General features: G+C 37.4%; 1 protein-coding gene across 1 annotated transcript in view; it reads right to left on the bottom strand.

Moving 5' to 3' along the window:
• Positions 1-13,920, bottom strand: part of LOC150100884 (protein O-glucosyltransferase 2-like) — a 128,188-nt gene that overhangs the window by 70,125 nt on the left and 44,143 nt on the right. Inside the window, exon 4 of the mRNA XM_090401546.1 lies at positions 5,328-5,405. Coding sequence (XP_090257672.1) covers positions 5,328-5,405 — 78 coding nt within the window. The remainder of the gene's footprint in view (positions 1-5,327; positions 5,406-13,920) is intronic.

A 13,920-nucleotide genomic window follows, 5' to 3' on the forward strand; every position in this document is an offset into this window, starting at 1 on the left:
GGCATCAAATGAAGAAGATCAATGATACCTAGCAGGAAGAGACTAGGTGAAAGAAATGCCTTGTGGAGTTGAACCATTACTTGAAAAATTTGAGGATAAAGATTCATCCACCATCAGACATGACTTACATCCAACCTGAAAACTGGCATCATAGTTGCAGAAGTCAGAAGATATAAATCACTAAAAAACACACATAATAACCACAGTTATTACACAGTGATAAATTCACCACAGGTTTCGTTATATATAAAAAAAAAAAAAAAAAAAAAAGACCAAAATATTCAAGAAGCAACCACTTGAGATACTCCAAACATTTCTGTGGCACTTATCCAAAGTGAATGACATAATTAAGAAGAATCACCTGCTAATAAGGTAGTGAAATCCACATTGGCAATAAATTATCAGCTGAGAGGTTTCCAGGGAGCATAGAAACTGTCTGATTTTCTGCATTATGTTAAAAAGATCTGAAGTGAGAGAAACTGGAGAATAATTTCCGATTCTCCTGCTGTAATATGGGAATAACAACACAGAACAGAAAAGTATAAAAAGGCAAGATAGGAAGAGTTAACTTCAGAACAATCAAAGAAATGAACTACGATTGAACCACAAGTTTCGTGATTTTAGCCTGTGTTAATAGCATACTTGCAGCTATTTCAATTTCAGCCTCAGATAAATACAGAAGGAAAATGTAGACTAATATAAAAGCCAATTGTAATATGACTAGTTCTCTTGTATACAGTTTGTACCATGTCTTCTGGAGAACCAAGGTTTAAATAAGAGAGAAGAATTTAAGGTGAAATGTGGAATAAATCTTTCCAATTAAAATTGCTGCAATGAATATGTTCAGTGCAAATGTTTGAATTAGAACTGAAATTCGAAAAATTTCAGGCATTCTAATTTAGTTTTAAAATTAGGTAGGTAAGAATAGGATTCAATGCATAACACAGTTGTTGAGAAAATTTTGAAGGTGTAGAAAATGATAGTTCTGTAGTGGTGAGGTAAATGGACTTTGAAGTTTAGGACACATTGTTAAAATTGTGAAGACATTACAATAGATTATGGCAATGACGAGGAGAATCTTGACATGCAGAAGTAAAACAAAAGTTCTGGTTCCATTAAATAAGACTTGATCAGACTACATATGGATTACTACACATAGATATAGTCATATAGATTTCATGTGGATGAGAATATACTGGAGAGAGAGAGACCAGAGATGATTGACTATGGGGGTTTCTAGTCTCTGCAATTTGGTGTATGAAGACAGTTGAGGGAATATTATCTGCAGAGCTTGCATGCACCTGCTGTCAATTATTAAATAAGGAAAAAATAAAATTAGAACTGGAAAATACAAATCTTCTCATAGTATCAATATTTATCATCATCAAATTCCTGCCATGTACCCTCAAGGGATGTACAGGATATGATAGTATACTACATGAAAAATTTACATCATTACTAACTTCCTATCTACAATTTTCCTCCAAATCAGTCTGTTACTTGTCAATACTCCAACATTATCAGATCTTATATTTCTATCATCTAAGACACTTTTTACCATATCAATCCACATATATATTGGTCATCCTCCGGGTTGTTTTCCTGCCAACCTGGCAGGAACACTTGTTTTGCTAATCTTTCCTCGCCCATTCTGTTTAATTGACCATGCCACCTGAGATTAGCTCTGCTAACACATTCCTGGATGTTGACAATGTCAAGTTCTTTCCTGATATCCTTGTTTTTAATATGATATTGCCATTGATGTCATCTGTTCGTGCCCCTAATCTTTCTCAGGACTCCCATATCTGCAGTCTCTAGTCTTTGGTCAAGTGTTTTATTTCTGACCCAGCTCTCAGATCCATAAGTTAAAAGAGGTTTGAACACTGTCATGTATATAATATAGTGTTCCGACTAATTTCTTTCTTATTCCATATGAATTTATTCAATTGACTTCCTACCATACCAGCTTTATTGACTCTATTGTCTATTTCCGTATTTAATTTACCATCTTCACTAAAAATCGTGAATAAGTAGCTGAAATGTTTTACTTGTTCGACAGGTTCTCCATTCACAACGCAGATGACTTTTTCAATGCTTCTGTCTATTTTCATTATCTTTGTGTTGTTATTGCTGACCTTCATACCATATCTATTATAACAGTTATTCAATTTAGTCAGAGAATCTTGCAGACTTGTAGCAGATTTATTTAAAATTATAACATTGTCTGCATAAAGAGAAGAGCTGACATTAACATCTCCAATTTTGATATCTATTTATTGAAATTGTAAAAAATGTTAACATTTATGTTATATTACAATTCCTCTTTGGTAATTTGGCACTGGTAACACTCGCACTCAAAGACAGAGGAATTACAATTGTAATTCCTCTGTCTTTGAGTGCGAGTGTTACCAATGCCAATTTTGTGGGTATGTTCTATATATTTAGTCTACTGGCAACTGTGCATTGTTTTCTCATGTTTAAAAATTTTGCCCTAAAATCAGTAATCCAAATAGAAAAAAATGAACCTATAAATTCAACAATGATTGGGAAGAAGATAAAAAGTAAAGAGAAATGTTTTTGATTATTGTACGATGGTTTAATTTCGTTGCATAATAAATGTTAGATGTGCATTTATCCTACTTGCATAGTTAATTAATTTGTTAATTTTTATCATTTGATATGATAAGTATAAATTTTCATAGAAAAAAATATTGGTGCCTGCCACTCTCTTCCCAATCTCGAATGTGTCCATAACCACAACCAGGTTGAGAACCTATGATTTAGAAGGTGAAAAAAAAAACCCATTTTGTTAACATTTCTGGGAAATGTTTCAATTATTATCATTATCAATTGCCTGATGTGTACCGAGATGTACAGGCTATAACAGTACTACACGATTAAGTTTGCATTAATATTAATCTCCTATTAGCAATTTTCCTCAGAAATATTAGTATATTACTTGTCAGTACTCCAATATCATCATCAGACCTCCAGGGTGTCAAAGACTCATTGAGGGAGGTCACAGGTCACCCACATCAGATGCCATACCTTCTCTTAAACTCATTCACGCTGGATGCACCCACTACTTTAACAGACAAATTTCTCCACTCACTCACTGCTCTGTAAAAGAAAAATCTAGCTCTTACCCCTTTCTTAACTACACACAAAGTTAACTTCCACAGATGCTCCCTTGTCCACTCCCCCACCTTCCATATAATGAAAAATTTCATCAACTGATAACCTATAACATTCTTAATCACTCCTTTTTCTCCTGTTTACTAGTGTCTGCAGTTGATATACTCTCAATCTGTCTCATAATTGACATTCCATAATCTTTATATCATCTTTGTTATTCTTCTTTCCACATCTTTATTCTTTCCAAACTCAGGAGACTAAATATTTGCACAGTAGTCCAAGTGCAGGCGTATCAAGGCTTTGTAAGAGGCAAAATGATTTCCTTATCCTTACATGCCAATGGTCATTTCAACATTGATGTATAGATTGAATAACAATTTTCAAAGGGCTGATCCCTGGCGAAAACCACTGGTCACCTTAAATCTGGTAGACTCACACCCACCATATACCACTTTCTGATACCTATCGATCAACAAATCACTTATCCAAGTCTTATTTTCTTTCTTTTTACCCTCTTTTACCTTGCGGTGTTGAGGGGTTATTAATCATCGAACCTCAAACCGTTCACAGGATAAGGTGGTCAGCCCTACGCCCCGGTGTATCCCATGTCCATAGTGTTGAATTCTCAAGGTCAGTTTGCCAGCTTTGTGGGATGAAAAACCCCAGAATAAACTGAGGAAAAAACCCTACTGTCCACGCCAAGACCGGCTAACTTGGCTATGGCTGAGGAAGATCCTTCAGCTCCTCACGTCACCGAAGACCTTATCCAAGTCAATAACTTATGTTCCAATCCCATATTCTCTAGTTTATGCAACAGCCTTTCATGTGATATCCTATCAAATGCCTTAGCAAAGTCTAACAGTATCATAGCGTATTCATTCCCTTTATCCAACTCAGGTGTAACATTATCATAAAATATGAGCAAATTGCTAAAACATGACCTCTCTTTAGTAAACTCATGCTGTTCTTTGCAAGTATAGCTTATTTGTCAATCCATTTCTTCTCTAAAACTTTCACCACCACTCCAGAGATAGTGATAGGTCAGTAGTTACACATGTCAGTATTTGCAACTACCTTGGTACAATAGAACTATCATACATTCCTTCCATTCCTGTGGGATCTTTCCTGAGCTGAGATTTAAGTTATACAAATAAACATACATCCATGCCTGCAGTGGGAATTAAACTCATGACATGTTGGTTGGAAAGTAATGATTTTCACTCAACCAACCAGGCCACTTGAATATTATCTTCTGAAGAAGCTAATTTAAAGTATTTTTTATGCAAATTCCACCCACAAAAAGTCAGTAAACCTATAATGCATTAGTATTTAATGTGGTGGGCTAAGGGTTAATAAAGATAAATAATTAAAAGAGCCTCTGTAGCCCAGTTAGAAATGGCAATGCCATGTCCATTATTGACATTTTATAAGGTATTTTTCAACTGAGAATGAGCTGATCTCAATATGGAGGCAGGCAGCTAGGTTTTTCCTGCAAGAAACTCAGGTTTTTTATTTTTTTTTTTAATTCTACAAGACAGATAAACTGGCCACAAACATGGTAGACTATGCAGACAGGATTAACTAACCTGTTATAGCATTAATTATGTTTCCATGAAGTCTATTTACTTGGCCATGACAGAATTTTGAATTGATACATGTAAGGGGAAGATGGAATAAAATCATAGAATGTTTTTACTGTGGTGATAAATTTTTTATTTTCTCCTAAAAGACCAACATGAATGAAAGCCAGAAGCATTTAAGACTGAATAAGATTTTAATAAAATATAATCAATAAAACTATGAGAAACTGATGATCTATAATATTTTTTAAATTATATTACAATTTCTACTACTGCTAATTTCAATACATGCTTAGTTCCATCTTTTATTTGAAGCTGTGTTTATTTCTGCCCTTGATATTTTTTTGACCCAACCCAACATCCAGTTCTTCTGGTCTAACAACTTATCAGTAGCCTCTAAGCTTTAGTCAGGTTATATTAACATCACTGCACTTATCACCACTCTCCCCTTAAAAAAAATAAATATGTTTGGTGCTAGTAAAACAGAAAAAAAAAAAAAATTGTGTTAGTTAAACAGAAAAAAGTAATTTAACAACAATTCATAAATCCTGTGATTTGCATTTACTATTAAAAATAAATTACTGAATTATGTTAAATACAGTGAGTGCTTACCTTACGAGCAAGAGAAAGAAGAATTTCATCCATGAACATGCTAAATCCAACATATTTCCCATAGCATTTTCTATATATCTAAAAATAAGAAAAAATCCAGAGGAAAAACTTGATTTCTTTCTAGGAAAGGAAAAAAAGATGTATATAAGAAACAGCTGAAACTAAAACACTGCTAATTAATCAGAAGTTACTAACTCTTAAAACAATGTGGTCCAGTTTCTCTATTTAGTACTGTAGTTGTTTGTCATTTTACCATTGCAGAAATATAACAGGATGATTGCTATGCTTATTGCATTGCCAAAGGATATAAGAACAATGGCTAGAGAGGGGAGGAAGATTCTATAGAAAAGGAAACTTGGATGAATTATTGGCAGGTTACAAAAAGAAGAACACAACCATTGTATATTTTAAAGAACTGGTAAAAAAATAAAATTCACTGAATGGTAAGAATTATCAACATTTCTGGTAGGCAATGGACTATTTGTGCTAAGTCATTGTGAACAGCAAAAGATGTTAGCATTTCTTCAAGCCTGATCAGTAGAATTGGAAAAAAAAAGCCAGTTTGAGTTGCAGACACTGAGATATTTCTTATAGTGAGACATTATACTGATATATATAAAGAAGATGACTGCAATGCTTAGGTGTTTGAATTTCAGAAATGTATACACAGTAGGTCCTCAAGCCAAGGATTAAAGATACGTGGATTCATAGATATGTGGCTGAAGTACTTCAACTTATGACTAGCAACATCATTAATCAAGTACCACTATGAACATAATAGAAGGCTTTTCTAGTAAACTGATGCTCAGAGTGATATCCTCAAAGACATACCAATCGCACTGTAGGGGAGATCCAGATCCTCTCCCATTTGAGGGTACAGCAGTAAAACAATTCTGCAGGCCGACTGCTGGTTAGTACACAGGACCGAAAAGGTACTGACAAACCCGGAGGCTTCCCGATCAGCTAGTGAAAAATTCTACAACCACATATTTTGTCAGTTCATAGACCAAATACTGTGGCTGCAGGGGGAAACTGTCAAGGCCACGTATGAACAGGAGACTGACTCCCCTCTGTGTGGGCAATGTGTTTGTGAGTCTGTCACATCTCACTGCATGTACCACTTCCTTTTTTCTCTTCCTCGTCAAACACAATGAACCACAAACAAATGAAATGGTTTTTACTGCAGATCTCAAAAATTCTCCCACACAAATAGTTAAACATAAAAAAATCCTACCAAAAAATCATAAACAAACCCAACCAAACAACCCACCAACACTAATTCTTACCAAAAAAAAAGTTTTCACACCCACTTTGCAAACATTCGTGGCGTAAAGAGCAATAAAAACAATGTGCACCACCACCTACAAATCATCTAGACCTGAACTGCTCTTCCTTTCAGAACCCCAAATGGCATCCTCAATAGCCACTGTACACCTCAACTGACCAAACTAGACATTACAGTGCTCTTTCTGCCTCAAGGGTCGCACTTGTGCATTCGTGAGAACTGGCATACTATATGTCAGAGACTGCAAATCCTTGAATCCCCGCCATTTGATCTGCTTTGACTCAAAGTTTCTCTACCAAACTAACCTGCCCTTTTCGTATGCTCCCTCTACCGCTCTCCAAACTCAGTCAACCACTCTGACCTCTTCAACTTTCTCTCTCTCTAAAGCTTGACTTTTCACAGTCTGACTACCCCAAATAGTGAGCTCATCCTTCTTGGGGACTTCAATGTCCATAACTCATATTGGCTCTCCTTCTCCAGTTTCACCATTCAAGCAGAGGGATGCTGAGGTGTTCACCATCAGCAATGACGAATTTCAGATCATCAAATCTTCCCACCAGAATACCAGACAATCCCCTCCAACCAACACACTTGACCTCTTTCTAACAAGCTCTCCTTCCAGATATACTATGGTTGTCAGCTCTCCTCTTGGAAACTCAGACTACAACCTCATACAAGTCTCCTTTGCTGTAGAACCCACCAATTCACAGTCTCGTGAATTGGCGAGTTCTACATCTATTCCTCCTTCCCATGGTCCAACTACTGCTTCAGTTCTTCTGATCCAAACACCTGCTCAGACCAAATAACAGAAATCATCCTCACAGGAATGAAGGCTTTCATCCCCTATTCCACTTCAAATTCTCAACCACCATCCAAGTCTCAGTTCTCAAAAAAATGTGCCAATGCTGCAAAAGAAAAAACCTCTGCTTATCACAATTGGCTCAAGACTAAAACTCCAACTGCACCCTCTGCTTATGCTGCAGCCCACAACAGTTGCAAAACAATCATCACCAAGTCTGAGTCAGACTTCAAAAATGCCAAACGCTGCAAACTTGCCTCCTGTCCAAATGATAGTTACTTCTTCTGGTCCCTTGCCAAGGCCATTGGGTGCAACTTCTGCCCACCCAAGTTTCCACCACACTCACATTCAGATGGTGCTATAGTCACCTCACCAAAAGACAAGGCCAACTTACTTGTGTTATTCCTCTTCCAATCATTGATGACCTGGGCAAAGTTCCCTCCACTCCACAAAGAAAGGCCCCTTCATGTCTCCCACAGTCTTTAGACAAAAAGAAATCCGAAGAACTTGAATAACCTGAACACAAACAAAGTATCTAGTCCTAATGGTACCCCACCTATTGTGTTAAAAAAAAATTGTGCCCCAGAACTAACACCTATCCTGTGTCATTTCTTCAATATATTCTATTCAACTGGTATCTACCTGACAACATGGAAAACAGTTCCACATTTGGCCCATCCAAAAGAAAGGTGATAAAAGTCAACCATTGAACTACCATCCAATTGCTCTCACTTCTGTTCTCTCAAAAATTATGGAGAAGGCCATCAACAACCAACTCTTGAACCACCTAGAGAAATACTAATTAATCAATGACCTGTAGAATGGATTCCGCAACTTGTGGTCTACAGCTGATCTTCTTGCTTTCACCACACCTATTGTTAAATCTTGAATAAAAGGGATTTTAGTAATATAATACCTTTTATTCAGATTTTACAAGTATACCAAATCCTGCTAAAATACTTGTATATCAATGAAAAAACTTGGTGTAATTGTAATAGAAATAATGTTTTTTTTTTGAATTATGAATAATGTATTATCAATAGTTTTGTGTAAGAACAAAGGAGATTGTATTGTGTCTAAGTATGCCATAGTGAACAAAAAATTCCAGACAGGATTAAGAAGATTAAGTCTTGACCTGAGGCTACTGTACACGTGCAGCGCGATATTACAGGGGGTCTCCCATCTAATTGCACCGATAGACGTGGGTGTAGGGTGCAGAAAATTACGGTACCCAGTGGACGATGACGTAAGCAAAAACGAAGGTCGTTGGGACCGTATAAATAGCAGTTCGCTACGTCGAAACAGGGTCTTGTCTTGCCTTTTTCTTGGAGTACAAAGGATCGAGTTCAGACAAAGTTTGAGTCGATCCAGTCCCAGGTCAGTGAGAAGTTTTGAGGTCACGTGGGGTTCCGACCTGAAGTTATGATGTACGCTACAACAGCAGAGTTTTGCTAACATCGTCGGAGATAATTTGTAATCAGCAGGAGACCTGTGTTCCAGATATAAAAATGCCGAGGGACTGACGCGACTAAGATAAGCTGTTTTAGAAGAATTTAGATGCCGAGTTCCTGATGTTCGCTGATAATTAAGAAGGATCTCGCAAGCCCCAGAAAAAGGTACCCCAGTTAAATGCTAAAGTCAAACGGTAATAGAAGAAAGTAAATTCAGGGATCATTCAGAAAAGACCAGACATCTGTTCAAAGGAAGATTTTTCCTTTGTTTAGCTAGAGATAAGAAGATTGTGACGGCGATTTAATTAAGGGACTTGTTTTATAGTGATACTTGAGGACTTTAGGCCTTATGCTGATAGTTAAAATATTTTGTTATATGTGAGAAAAGGTCTGGCTAAGATTTAAAGTGAAACATCATGTAATTTATGTTATAGCTATTGCTTAAGTTTGTAGAATGTTATGCAGGATTGATCTGAGTATAACCATGATTAACGAGAGAAAATTACACACACATGGTCTTACTAGAATTGAATATGATGAGGAACTAAATTGTAAACGTAGTCATTAGTTGTAATTTGAAGCCCCACTGATGACCCATTGTACATTTCATTGATGTTAAATAAATTGTTTTCGTATTTAAATAACTTGCCTGATTTCTATTTCCAATGCACTACTCATAAAATTCGAATCTGTGCGAGCCTTAAAGGTAGATATTGTCACGACTGCATAACAGGAAATTTAAGTTCATAGATTTACTTAGAATTAAGAGAGAAAAAGTTCTGTGTGGTTTACAGTGTGTTATTCTTTGGAGAGAGAGATTCACCTCCCACCCACGAATTTTGCGGCACAGCTAGAAACTAAATAAATTTTCCAAAATTCAGTTGAGAATAAACACCAGTGGGTCAGACAAAGAGATTGGCTCCAGCCAGAGGCGATTTCTTTGTTCTGTAACTTTTGCATATGTGAGCTTTATTATTTGCAGACATAAGTCAGATGCATAATAAAGGTTAAGAAGAAAGGTTTAAACAAGATAACTATAGTTTTTTTACAAAGGCGCAGAAGACAAGATATATTTGAAGACATTTGATAACATATTTAAAAATTAACAACTATTTAACACTATGGACTCAGGCCATGAAGAAATTTGGAGGACTCAAGTGGTTGCCCCTGACATTTTCATTGGATTTGGTACAGGGGGTCTACTTAACAAACTGCCATCCTATTGTCTGTCTTCCTCACTCTGCAACTGGATCGCTAACTTTCTCACTGGTCGCTCACTGCATGTCATGGTGGATGGCTTACTCTCCTCAGTTTTCCACACCGATGCAGAAGTATCCCAGGATTTTTGTTCTTTCACCCACTCTCTTCCTCTTGTATTAGAATCCTCAAGATCTATACCACAACCAAGGACCTCAATTTAGATCTCCTAGCTATATCCCAGTGGATATAGCTAGGAGATCTAAATTGAGTTCTACAATTACACACACGTGCAATGCCACCAAAACCTAGTTCTTCACCTCCCCCCCCTTTACCTTCAGTAATACTGAGATATCCACACAAATCAGATTTATCTTCTTGGACTGACCTTGCACCTGTGATCTTTCCTGGCACAACCATATTTAACTACAACTTCTGCAGCAGCCAAAAAAATTGGTGCGCTGTTTTGCACAAGACACTATTTCACACTTTCACAGTTGCTAACTCTATACCAACCCCAAATATGCTCAGCCATGGAATATTGTTCCCATATTTGGGGTGATGCACCAAAATCCTCTCTAAGATTGCTTGATTCTATCCATAAGAGGGCAATCTGGTTAATTAATGATTCCTCTCTCTCTCTCTCACACACACAAACTCACTTCAATCCTTTTCTCATAGACATGCAGTTTCTGCCTTGTATCTCTTCTACAGATACTTTCAGGGACTGTGCTCTGCTGAATTAGCCACTATTAATCCTCCACTCGCCTCCAAAATCATTAAAACAAGAGCCATTGTTAATACATTTTGAAAAATGTATCTTGCACACCATGGTGTTGTTGATAGTGATGTGTTGATCCTGGTTCAGGACAAGAGTATACAGAGAAATTGTAAATATCAAGTGATCACTATTTAGTGGTCAGCAGGATGAAACTAAATATAGTGAAAAGAAAAGTGTGTAAGAAAATTTTGAAAAGAATCAAAGGTAAACTTACACTCAAATACACAAATATTATTCAAGAAAACAATGAAAAAGTTTGGAAACAAGAACTAAATGATGAAGATTCATTGGCAGACCCTGAAGAAATCATTGAATGATTCAACCAAAGATGAATGTAGTGAGATTGTCTGTAAGGAAAGAAAATTCAGAATTCCATGGTGATATTCCATAGTCAAGAAACCCTGCTCTAAACAACAAACATGGAACTTTTTTCAAGCCACTACAGGCCTCTAAGTAAGCAGGGCAGTGGTTTCATACTGGGTGATGAAATTTTGCCCACTTAAAGGCAATCGCAAAGATCCATGCCCATAGCATACGTGTGTAGAGGCTTAAGTGCTGTGAGGACATCATGTTGGAGGCTTAATGGATTTTTTACAACACTCAAAAATAATTAAAATAGACTTTAATACTTCCTATATTTCGTCCTAGTCACTAGGACATCTACGGGGATTACAAAAAAATTAATGTAACATATGCACAAATAACAAACAATACTAAGCCCAACCACGTGGATGACACTAAAGTCCTATCTAAGGGCAGTAGTAGGTGGCCTGGAATGTAAGGTGGGAACTCTGGTGATGAGTGTTTCCCAAATCTTCGGAAGCTTAATGCAACCATATTTATTGAGATTTGGTTGGTTTTTGAGAGCTGCTGCTGCTGCTTCTAAGAAAAGTCTCTCTTTCTTGAATTTGCTGTGGTGGAGCATGGTGGTTTTCTTCCATGATACTCTGTGGGTGGTGTCCAAAACATGGTCAGCCAAGCCAATAAATGGCCATAGTTGTGTTTGAAGATGTAAGACTTGTGTTCCTCTAGACGGATGGATGCTGATCTGCCTGTCTGTCCAAAGTACGCCAGCTTACAGGAACAGGGTACTTTGTAAACTCCAGGCAGAGAGAGAGGAGGGAGCTGATCTTTCGTAGAACGGATAAGGGTAGCCAGTTTGCGGTGGGGCTTATATGCTGTGTGTAGATTGTATTGTTTTAGTATCTTGGCTATTTTTTCAGATGTGTCATGGATGTAGGGTATGGTGATGGCATTTTTAAAATCTTGTTGACGAGAAGGAAGGGGAATGGGGGAGGAGTTGATTATTTTTTTTTTTTGATACTGTGATCGCTGTAGCCATTGGAGAGGAAAGTGCTGTGTATGTGGTTAAGCTCATTAGTGAGGGCGGTTCCACTGGAACAAAGATTGTGGGCTCTCTTGGTAAGAGTTTTAATAATGCCATATTGTTGAGAGGAGTGGTGGTGGGAGAGTTTGTGAATGTATTTGCCTGTGTGTGTGGGTTTTCTGTATACGGTGAAGGTAAGTGTATCATTAGGCAGGCGTGTGACTAAGGTGTCTAGGAAGGGTAAACAATTGTTCTTTTCCTTTTCCATAGTGAACTGGATTCTTGGATGTAGACTATTGAGATGACTGAGGAAGGAGTCTAACGTGTCTGGGCCATGAGGCCAAATAGAGAACACATCATCTACATATCTTAGCCAGATAGAAGGTTTGAGTGGGGCTGAGTCTATGGCTCGTTTTTCGAAATCTTCCATATAGAAATTGGCAAGGGGGGTGAGAGGGGGGAACCCATGGCAGTTCCCTCTATCTGCTTGTAGATTTTGTTGTTCCACGAGAAATATCCAGAGTTAATGGCAAAGGAAAAGAGATCTAAGATGTCAGAGGGAAAAACGTTTTCTAAGAGAGATAAGGTGTCAATTAAGGGAATATTGGTAAACAAAGAGGAGATATCAAAGCTTACCAATATGTCTGTCTTCTTCAAGGTTAAATTTTCTGCGAGGGCTTTAAAGTGGGTCAAGTTTTTTATATAGGAAGGGGACCTTCCGGTGAGGGGGATCAGAGAGTTGGCCAGCTGTTTAGATAGTCTATAGCAAGGTGCATTGGTAGCATCTACTATAGGCCTGAGTGGGGAATTGGGTTTGTGGATTTTTGGTAAACTGTATATTCGGGGGGGACGGGAGCGGAAAGGTTTAAGTTTTTTCGTGACATCTGGGGGCCAGGAAGATACTTTTTTGAGTAAAATTTTAAGTTTCTTAACTTGTGTTTTTGTGGGGTCGTGTTCTAGCGGGATGTAGGTAGCGTGATCGCGGAGGATAATGTTCATTTTACGCTTATATTCACTGGTATTAAGAACGACTGTGGCATTACCCTTATCCGCTCTGGTGATGACGATACTTTTTTCTTTACGTAGTTTCAGGAGAGCAGTGTGTTGGGCATATGATAAATTACTTTTTGGCGGAGAAGAATGCGCGAGGATGTTGGCTACGTCAAGTCTGATGTTGTTAGCTATCTCCGACGGTAAGCGACCGATTCCACGTTCGATGTTCACCATTACGTCAAGCACCGGCACTTCCTTCGGAGCGACGGCAAAATTATGGCCGAGGCAAAGGGCGCTGACGGCATCGTCGTTGAGCCTTTTGGAAGAGAGGTTTATTACATTAATTTTTTTGTAATCCCCGTAGATGTCCTAGTGACTAGGACGAAATATAGGAAGTATTAAAGTCTATTTTAATTCTTTTTGAGTGTTGTAAAAAATCCATTAAGCAATTTAAAGAGAAACTCAAGTAAAAGAAGGCAAAAGTTCCTGGTAAGAAAGTCAGTGGGTGCTCTGAGAGGATACAGAGAAAAATGTAAGAAAGCAAAACAATATGTAAAAGTAGCTAAAGAAAAATCATGGGAAAACTTTGGTAAGAACACAGAAGATAAATATCAGGAGACTATTGAAAAAGCTGAAATGGAGGTAAGAATATTGTAAAAAGAATCAGATAATATTAAAACTGAACACAGATATTCTACATGTTTGGAGTATTTTTATTTATTATTATTTTTTTTTATTATGTTTGTCTCACCCATGAAAG

This window comes from Typopeltis vanoorti, chromosome 12 (assembly GCF_054136105.1).
Source record: "Typopeltis vanoorti isolate ZY-2024b chromosome 12, IOZ_Tvanoo_1.0, whole genome shotgun sequence".
Lineage (NCBI taxonomy): Eukaryota > Metazoa > Arthropoda > Arachnida > Uropygi > Thelyphonidae > Typopeltis > Typopeltis vanoorti.